Genomic DNA, 10,762 nt, shown 5'->3' with positions numbered 1-10,762 from the left:
TAGGTGAACATGCTATTACTCCAACCTCGTGAAAATGACAAACTGACACGTTTTAATTTTTCTCAAAAACTACTTTATATCAAAGGAGTGCCTTTGACTACATGCACATGCGCAGTTCGGTGCAAAACGAACGTTAGTCCCGATTACGTGTTTCTACGCATGAGTTTTGCTAGCCAACGTTGCCATGACATCGCCTAAACGTGTGATCTGGGATTTCATTTTTAGCCAATCTTCATACTGTCTGCCCAAATCCCTTAGTCAAAATTGGCTACATCATTTTTATTTTTTATTTCACCTTTATTTAACCAGGTAGGCCAGTTGAGAACAAGTTCTCATTTACAACTGCGACCTGGCCAAGATAAAACAAAGCAGTGTGACAAAAACAACAACACAGTTACACATAAACAAACATACAGTCAATAATACAACAGAAAGATCTATGTACAGTGTGTGCAAATGTAGAAGTGTAGGGAGGTAAGGCAATAAATAGGGCAAAGGGCGAAATAATTACAATTTAGCATTAACACTGGAGTGATAGATGTGCAGATGATGATGTGCAAGTAGAGATACTGTAATGTAACTGTAATGGGGGGTGTTCTCCTCAACAACTGTAATGGGGGGTGTTCTCCTCAACAACTGTAATGGGGGGTGTTCTCCTCAACAACTGTAATGGGGGTGTTCTCCTCAACAACTGTAATGGGGGATGTTCTCCTCAACAACTGTAATGGGGCGTGTTCTCCTCAACAACTGTAATGGGGGATGTTCTCCTCAACAACTGTAATGGGGGATGTTCTCCTCAACAACTGTAATGGGGGGTGTTCTCCTCAACAACTGTACTGGGGGGTGTTCTCCTCAACAACTGTAATGGGGGGTGTTCTCCTCAACAACTGTAATGGGGGGTGTTCTCCTCAACAACTGTAATGGGGGGTGTTCTCCTCAACAACTGTAATGGGGGGTGTTCTCCTCAACAACTGTAATGGGGGCGTGTTCTCCTCAACAACTGTAATGGGGGGGTGTTCTCCTCAACAACTGTAATGGAGGATGTTCTCCTCAACAACTGTAATGGGGGATGTTCTCCTCAACAACTGTAATGGGGGGTGTTCTCCTCAACAACTGTACTGGGGGGTGTTCTCCTCAACAACTGTAATGGGGGGTGTTCTCCTCAACAACTGTAATGGGGGGTGTTCTCCTCAACAACTGTAATGGGGCGTGTTCTCCTCAACAACTGTAATGGGGGGGTGTTCTCCTCAACAACTGTACTGGGGGATGTTCTCCTCAACAACTGTAATGGGGGGTGTTCTCCTCAACAACTGTAATGGGGGTGTTCTCCTCAACAACTGTAATGGGGGGTGTTCTCCTCAACAACTGTACTGGGGGGTGTTCTCCTCAACAACTGTAATGGGGGGTGGATGGTACATTGCCCTTACATCTCAATGGATGTGCTCCTCAATGGGGTAGGAATGTTAGTTTGGTCTGTCATCCAAGTCATAGACTGTTCTCTCTGCTACCGCATGGCAAGTGGTACCGGAGCGCAAAGTCTAGTTCCAACAGGTTCCTTAACAGCTTCTACCCCCAAGCCATAAGACTGATGAACAATAAATCAGTTGGCCACCTGGACTGTTTACATTCACCTCTTTAACTTTTTTACAGTTTCTCAGCGCACTGGCTCTATGAACACTCATCGGACTCTACCCACACACACACACACACACACACACACACACACACACACACACACACACACACACACACACACACACACACACACACACACACACACACACACACACACACACACACACACACACTTATAGTCTCATTATTACCTCAACTACCTGGTACCCCTGTACATTGACTCAGTACTGGTACTCCTTATAGTCTCATTATTACCTCAACTGCCTGGTACCCTGCACATTGACTCAGTACTGGTACTCCTCATAGTCTCATTATTACCTCAACTACCTGGTACCCCTGCACACTGACTCAGTACTGGTACCCCTGCACACTGACTCAGTACTGGTACCCCTGCACATTGACTCAGTACTGGTACTCCTTATAGTCTCATTATTACCTCAACTGCCTGGTACCCTGCACATTGACTCAGTACTGGTACTCCTCATAGTCTCATTATTACCTCAACTACCTGGTACCACTGCACATTGACTCAGTACTGGTACTCCTCATAGCCTCGTTATTGTTCTTTTATTGTGCTAGTATTTCCTTGTTTTATTCAGCCAATCCTTCTTCCTTTTTAACTCTACATTGTTGGGAAAGGGTTAATAAGCATTTGACGGTCCACACCTGTTGTATTCGGAGTATGTGACAAATAAAATACAGATTCCAACATGAATGGATGAGAGGAAGGTCATATTCACAGACCCAGGCTACCCCTTGTATCTGTAGGCCGATACAATGCTACATCTGTTTCTAGAGGTCTTTATGAAGGATGGTGTCTCTGATTGCTGTGTAACATGTTGCCACCAATGAACCTTTTTTACAGTATTTAACCTTTCCCCCACGCGCCACTGAATAAATGCTTTTATTAGTTTAATCTCTCACAATAGGGCCAACAATACAGTGGTATAAAGACAGCTACAGATGTTCATATTTGACTGTAAATCACCTGTGTTACAAACAGCCCACGTTTTACTAATCTAGTTAAACCAAAACCATGCATATTACATCATTATCCTAATGAGTGTTTTATAAATCAGACACCTTCTAAACTCCGTTGTTTTCCCCGAATGACATCTGACCATGGAACATTTGGCATGTTCCGGAATCAGACACCTTCTAAACTCCTTTGTTTTCCCCGAATGACATCTGACCATGGAACATGTGGCATGTTCCGGAATAGAAGCCCAGAACAAGAGGAATATTTCATTCAACGGGTTAATTCATAAAAGCAGATTGAAAATAGAAATCCTCCTAGCGGTGAAATCATTTCCTCACAACATTATCCTGACAATGCAATAAACACAGACACACTGAATATAAATCAGATGACATAAGGTATTTCTGGATAAGACATCTCTTAGGTCTGAGTTTGCACCACAAACTGCACCCTATTCCATATATAGTGCACTACTTTAGACAAGGGGCCATAAGGAGCTGGTCAAAAGTAGTGCGTTATATAGGGGGTAGGTTGCCATTTGAGAGGCACCCATTTTTAATAAATTGGAGAATTGTGTTTCTTACATAACACAAGATTACATTGTCTGTCTAGACCGGATTTGGTAATTTCATCAAAATCCCAGGATTAATTGTTCTAATTATATTTTTGTGTATTTCATAAGCCCCATCGGGACGGTCTGTCCAGTCCACTGTGTCCGAGGTGTTATCCCTAATGGCACCCTATTCCCTTTGGAACAGCCCTATTGGCTCTGGTTAAAATAAGGTTTCACAGTAACTTTATGCAGTTACTGCTAATATGACCCCCATTTTCTCCAAAACACAATACAACAGAGGCAGGATAGTGGTCCACATGATTAAGCATGTAGAAAATGTAGAAAATGTAATGTAAAAAAATGTTATGTAGAAAAACTAATTTTTCGAACAAATGAGCAGTTAGTGCCTTTTAGCTTGGCAGGGCAGAATAGAATACTATAGTACTTACAACGGGTCGATTGTTCTGAATGGTATGTGCTGAGTTTGATCATTAGTGAGTCTATTCATGTGTTACAATATTCAAGATGGTCGTTATGTAAAGCCACTGTAATAATGTCCTTTTTGTTTTCAGTTGGTTTGTTTGGAGAGGTTTTGCTGGTTTGAGATCCAGGCAGTTTAGTGGCAGTGCCCTCTTTAAGTACAATTATTTTGTATTTCTAAAATATCTATTGTGTATGTAACTGCAGTGGTTCATTGTTCTTTCCTTCCTACCATCAGAGGTACAGTATTGTCTGTCACAGTTTTTTGGTCTTCTTGTGAACTTGGGTCAGCTGAATCTCTGTGAAGCGCTGTTGTATTTCAGAAAGCTATCGAGTGGAAGTAACAGATCTAAGAAGTGATTTTGGAGTACTCTTGTTAATGTCCATTATCTGTGTCAAACAAGCAAAACCTCGAAGCTTTAATCAACTTGGCTTGTTCTTCACATCTGATTCTGTACCGTTTCCCTTTAATGGGACGAGAACCGGTCTAAAGTTTACAAGGGACAGTTGTAATACATGGATTTATATTTCTGTTGTCTGGGCCGTTGCATTGCTCAGAACTGTTGACCCAACTCAATAGGTGGCCTGTCACCAACCTGTGTCTTGTGTTCTGGTTGAGGTGTTCTCCTCATTAAACAGTAACTGGTGTAGAGTCTTGTGTTCTGGTTGAGGTGTTCTCCTCATTAGTAACTGGTGTAGAGTCTTGTGTTCTGGTTGAGGTGTTCTCCTCATTAGTAACTGGTGTAGAGTCTTGTGTTCTGGTTGAGGTGTTCTCCTCATTAAACAGTAACTGGTGTAGAGTCTTGTGTTCTGGTTGAGGTGTTCTCCTCATTAGTAACTGGTGTAGAGTCTTGTGTTCTGGTTGAGGTGTTCTCCTCATTAGTAACTGGTGTAGAGTCTTGTGTTCTAGTTGAGGTGTTCCCCTCATTAAACAGTAACTGGTGTAGAGTCTTGTGTTCTGGTTGAGGTGTTCCCCTCATTAAACAGTAACTGGTGTAGAGTCTTGTGTTCTAGTTGAGGTGTTCCCCTCATTAAACAGTAACTGGTGTAGAGTCTTGTGTTCTAGTTGAGGTGTCATCCTCATTAAACAGTAACTGGTGTAGAGTCTTGTGTTCTAGCTGAGGTTTTCCTCCTCATTAAACAGTAACTGGTGTAGAGTCTTGTGTTCTAGTTGAGGTGTTCCCCTCATTAAACAGTAACTGGTGTAGAGTCTTGTGTTCTGGTTGAGGTGTTCCCCTCATTAAACAGTAACTGATGCAGAGTCTTGTGTTCTCCTCATTAAACAGTAACTGGTGTAGAGTCTTGTGTTCTAGTTGAGGTGTTCCCCTCATTAAACAGTAACTGATGCAGAGTCTTGTGTTCTCCTCATTAAACAGTAACTGGTGCAGAGTCTTGTGTTCTCCTCATTAAACAGTAACTGGTGTAGAGTCTTGTGTTCTCCTCATTAAACAGTAACTGGTGTAGAGTCTTGTGTTCTAGTTGAGGTGTTCCCCTCATTAAACAGTAACTGGTGTAGAGTCTTGTGTTCTAGTTGAGGTGTTCCCCTCATTAAACAGTAACTGGTGTAGAGTCTTGTGTTCTGGTTGAGGTGTTCCCCTCATTAAACAGTAACTGGTGTATTGTCTTGTGTTCTAGTTGAGGTGTTCCCCTCATTAAACAGTAACTGGTGTAGAGTCTTGTGTTCTCCTCATTAAACAGTAACTGGTGTAGAGTCTTGTGTTCTCCTCATTAAACAGTAACTGGTGTAGAGTCTTGTGTTCTAGTTGAGGTGTTCTCCTCATTAGTAACTGGTGTAGAGTCTTGTGTTCTGGTTGAGGTGTTCTCCTCATTAAACAGTAACTGGTGTAGAGTCTTGTGTTCTGGTTGAGGTGTTCTCCTCATTAAACGGTAACTGATGTAGTCTGGTAGTTGTGCCATTTTAGCCCTAGTCGGCAGGTGTTACTTCAATATACTACAGTGATGTCCGCAAAACCACTACAGTAAATACTAGTCATATCTGAAAAAACACTACAGTGAATAGTATACTACAGTAATGCCCGCAAAAACACTACAGTGAATACTACAATATACTACAGTAATGTCCGCAAAAACACTACAGTGAATACTACAATATACTACAGTAATGTCCACAAAAACACTACAGTGAATACTACAATATACTACAGTAATGTCCGCAAAAACACTACAGTGAATACTACAATATACTACAGTAATGTCCGCGAAAACACTACAGTGAATATTATAGTATATAAATATAGTAACACTACAGTATTTAGACCATAGTATAATATAGTATGTTTTTATATGGGTAACGATGACCTTCATGTAGCCTAATGTTATTGTTGCCTACTGTGATATAGCCGTGGATGGTTTTGGCTGGTTTGGTTGGTGGGAGGACTGTTCTTTCACCATTACAAACATACCCTCTTATCTTCAGCAATTTGTTTGTAACTGATTGGTTCGATGACCAGATCTGTCCTTGAGATTAGCAGGAATACGGTGGTTTTCAAGAAAAGCTGTACAGTTATATTTCTTTCAATAAATACGAGCTTCATGTATGGAACCTATGCCTAAAGATGACTTATCTTGCTTATCTATAAGCAATATATCTTTGTAAATCCATACTGTGTTTAAAACTGGCCTACTTTTTTAAAGAAACACATAACAAGTTAACCCTTTACCATTGAACAGTTTTATTTCTTATGTAAGACATGTAAAACAGGACAACTGAGAGACCGTTTTACAGTAGCATACCACAGACAGACATTACCAATATCCGTTCATATCCTTGTGTATGTAAATTCAATCCCACGTTCAAAACAAAGATATTTAAAGTACTACCTCTAACCCTGTACCCAGTGTAAGTAGTTGAACAAGCGTATTCCAGGGACAAACAGAAAACCCTTCTACAACCCTTTGACTGGCTATAAACACAGCCATACCAACCCTCATTTAAAACCAGAACACCAGTTTGTGTATTTATAGTGTATTATGCGTTTGAAAATAAATATAACAGTGCAATGTAGAGAGAGAGAGAGAGAGAGAGAGAGAGGAGGAAGTATACATATAAAACTAACATGTTGTTTAATGTTAGATCAAGTACGTCAGAATTAAAACATTTTGGAAGATTCAAAAACTAGTGAAATCCAAAATCAAGAAACCGCACACATTTCAAACTCATGGTCGTCAGAAACACAGACTGTTAGAAAAGTAGTTTTGTTCAGATGTTTCTTTTTCACTTGGTCTTTCCTGACACCATGACGCCGAACTCCTGGATGGTGATCTCCTTGTCATGGTACTGCTGCAGCTGGCGGTTGGTGATGTTCCCAGCCTTCAGGGCGTCTTCAATGGAGAACTTCTTCCCAGACTTCCTGTCGTGGAGAACAGAGGACTCCCCCTTGGGGCCCTTGACACTGATCTCCTCCCAGTCGCACTCCTGGCTCTGGAGGTTCACAAACATCTTCCAGTCGATCAGCCCCAGCTTGTAGGCCTCCTCCGGCCTCATCTCCTTACCCGAGTCGGGGTCGATGACCACAATGGATCTCCTCAGGTGGCTCTCCCTCTGCTCCCTCTTGATCTGGATAGCCGAGAGGCTCCTCTGTAGCTTCTCGATCTCCTCATCCTTCTGGCTGGTGATGGCCCTCAGGTCGGCCAGCTCCCTCTGCAGTGAGTCCAGCCTCAGCTCTAGGTTCTTCCCGCTCTCCATGGGGGCCGAGTTGGAGATGCTCCGGGTCTCCGTGGAGGTGATCTGGATCTCGGACTGCAGCCTGCGGATGTCATTCTGTAGCCTCTGGTTCTCCTGCTGGAGGCGGCTGCTCTCGTCGCGGATGTAGTCCAGCTCCTTGGACGACTTGGTGTTGGTGAACTCCATGTCGGACAGGCGGGACTTGAGGCTGCCCAGCTCCTGGTCCAGCTCCAGCCTCCTCCTCTTCTCCTGTTCCAGCGTCCTCGTCATCTTCTCGATCTCCAGCTCAGCCTCCGGGTCCTTCTCTACCTGGATGGTCTCGGTGCGCACCACCTTCTCCTTCACCACTGTCCTCTCCAGGGTGACCTGCTGCTGGAGCAGGACATTCAGCTCCTTTTCCAGCAGGGTGCGCTTGTGTCTTTCCTCCTCCACCTGCAGCTTGAGGATGGAGTGCTCTTTCTCTTGCTGGGGGTCCTGCTGGAGAACCACCATCTGTTTCACTGTGACCCTCTCCCTGTTCTCCTTGTCCCTGACCTCCATCTCGTTCAGCCTGACCCTCAGCCTCTGGATCTCCAGCTCTGCATCGCGCCTAGCTCGGCGTTCTCGCTCCAGCTCCTCCAGCTGTGCGTCCAGGTTGGCCTTCTGCCTCTGAAGTTGGAAGAGCTCCTCTTTCAGGGTCTCCCTCTGCCTCTGTTCATTGTTGATGTTCTGTGTGAAGGTGGTGCACTCTGACCTCAGTAATGGGTCCTCCTCAATCTTAACCACCTCCTGTTGGACCACCTTCTCCCTGACCTGGGACAGGTCGATCTTCCTTAGCCGGATCTTCTCCTCATTAGCTGATCGCTCCCTCTCCAGGTCCAGGCGTTTCTTCTGCTCGTCCGCCAGCTTCCTCTTCAGGATCTCAATCTCCTCCTTGGTTTTGGGGTTTTCTTTGTACTCCAGCACCTCGTTAACCACCTCTTTAATTTGCACCTGGGGCTTGGTGTCCTTCCACCGCTGAATCTCGTCCCTCAGCTGCCTGATCTCCATCTCTGACTTCTCCGTCTGGTGCGTCTTGTCCACAATCTCGTTGCGGAGTTTCTCCAGCTCCCTCTCGGTCTGCGGGTCCGTCTTGTACTTGATGACTTCCTTGATGATCTCCTTGATCTCGATCTGCGGACCTCTGTTTCTCAGCATCTTCAGCTCGTCCTGGTGGGACTTCAGCTGCTGGTCGGCGTCTCTGTATCTCCTCTGGTGCTCCACCAGTTCCATGCGTAGGTTGGCCACTTCAGCCTCAGCCTTGGGGTCAGGCCTGACGATCTCCCTCACCTTCTCCTGAACTATGACCCTTGACTTTTCCTCCTCTAGGCTGGAGATCTTCCTCTGGAGGTCGGCGCGCTCCCTTTGGGAAGACCGGTGCTTGGACTTCTCATCCTCGTGTTGCATCCTGAGATTCTCTACCTCTCTCTCAAAGGCGATATCCTTCTCCACCTTCAGCACCTCCTTGATGGAGATTTTCTCCTCGGCCATGGACTTCTCCTTCTCCAGCCTGCGGAGCTTGTCCTGGAGGAAGCGCAGCTCGTCCTCCAGTTGCTTCCTGGCCTCCTGCTCCTTCTGCTTCCTGTCCAAGAGGATGCGGTACTCGTTCTCCAGTTGTGGGTCATTCTGCACTTTAATCACCTCCTCCTCTGTGATCACCTCCTGCTCCTTGGACTTCTGCTGTGCCAGGAGCGTCACCTGCTTGGTGATCTGGATCACCTCATTGTCCTTGATGGTCTTCTTCCTCCTCAGCTCTTCCAGCTCCTCCCTGAGCCTCCTCACCTCCTCCTCCTGGCCGCGGTCCCTCTCGATACGCAGCACCTCCTTCACAGTGTACTGCTGTGCTCCTTCTTTGATCTCTGTTTCGATGCCGCGCAGCTTCAGCCTCAGCGCCTCCAGCTCGTTTTCCATGGCCCGGGTGACCCGGGTTTCGTCTGACAGTTTCTGACGGACATTGTGGACCTCGTCGACCAGAGTAGGATCCGGAACCTTCTTGATGATCTCCTTCTTGACGACGGTGTCCTCCGGCTTCTGACCCTCCAACATGTAGATGTCCGTCTGGATTTTCTCTAGATCCTTCTCCAGCTGCTCCCTCCTCTGGATCTCGTCTTTCAGTTGACTCTCGATCCTCCAGGCTTCTTGTCCGGGAGCGGCAGATTTGACTTGCTGGACATTGTTGCTGACGATCACGTCTGATTGCTGAGAGAGTGGGAGAGGAGGCTGAGGTTATTTTTTTTTCAGAAGTAATGGCAATTATGTTTATTTAGAATGATGTGACATTTAAATTATATTTTGGATCTATATAAAGATGTGCAACATTGATTGTTGAACATTCGGGAGTATCTCACCTGATTCATAAGGCCTTGGGCAAACTGCAGATTCGCCATCCTTTGCTTGTTAACTGCATTCACTTCGGTGAATTTAGCTTCAATGGCAGATTCCTGTAAACAAGGAAATTATGAGAATGTATGGAACCAGGGGCATCATTTGCTACTGTTATTTTACTGCTGCTCTTTAATTATTTATATCTTTATTTTTTACTTCACACTTATTTTTCTTAACGGCATTGTTGGTTAAGGGCTTGTAAGTAAGCATTTCACTGTGAGGTCTACACCTGTTGTATTTGGCACATGTGACATAACATTTGATTAGATTTGATTTTCAGAATGTTCATTAGAAGATGTCAATCAAAAGACTTCCTGAAAATGTATCAAAAGGCGTCACATTACAACGTGTCATATGCATTGAGGTTATTGTCAAGGGCTGACTCTCACATTACACAATATTCCATATCAGTGGACTACTTTTGACCAGGGCCCATGCACCCTATTCCCTATATAGTGCACTACTTTTGACCAGGGCCTTATGACCAGAGTCCAAAAGTAGCGCACTAAATAGGGAAATGGGTTCCATTTGGGCCACAGATGCAGTCTTCCTTACCTCTTCCTTGACCCTGAGTGCAGGGGACTCCAGTCTGCTTCTCTTGTAGGTCTGAGGGACCAGCCCGTCTTCAAGGTCCAGAATAGACTTGAACTTCTCAGTATCGTTCTCATAGTCCTGCAAACACGAATGAGTCAAATCAATTATTCATTGAGAGGAAGAAAAATGAGAGAAAGAGTTACATCAAATCGTATCCATTTCTCCTCGCCGTAGGGAATCAGAGTTTATGTGTCGATCAGTGTTCATTCCCCTACCTTGACGGCTTGCTGGTAAAGTTGAGCATTTTTTGATACGTTGTTCAACTCAGACTCCTTCTTTTTAATGTCGGAGAGCAGGTTCTGTGACAACACGGAAATCAACATTTTAGACCGAGAAACATAACGGGACCATTAGAGGTAGAGGACTTTGACCAGAGGTATAGAAACATAACAGGACCATTAGAGGTAGAGGACTTTGACCAGAGGTATAGACA

The 10,762-nt window shown here is 44.7% G+C and overlaps 1 protein-coding gene across 1 annotated transcript; it reads right to left on the bottom strand.

Moving 5' to 3' along the window:
• Nucleotides 1-6,320: 6,320 nt before the first annotated feature.
• ppl (periplakin) lies at nt 6,321-10,628 on the bottom strand (the record flags this gene model as incomplete). Its single annotated transcript, XM_055898438.1, is given in 4 exon segments — nt 6,321-9,549; nt 9,699-9,791; nt 10,291-10,407; nt 10,545-10,628. Coding segments are annotated over 4 exon segments (2,961 nt in total), but the record flags the coding sequence as incomplete, so codon positions are not given.
• Between the last annotated feature and the right edge of the window lie 134 nt (nt 10,629-10,762).

This window comes from Salvelinus fontinalis, chromosome 34 (genome assembly GCF_029448725.1).
Source record: "Salvelinus fontinalis isolate EN_2023a chromosome 34, ASM2944872v1, whole genome shotgun sequence".
Taxonomy (NCBI): Eukaryota; Metazoa; Chordata; class Actinopteri; order Salmoniformes; family Salmonidae; genus Salvelinus; species Salvelinus fontinalis.
This window is presented reverse-complemented; position numbering and strand designations above follow the sequence as displayed.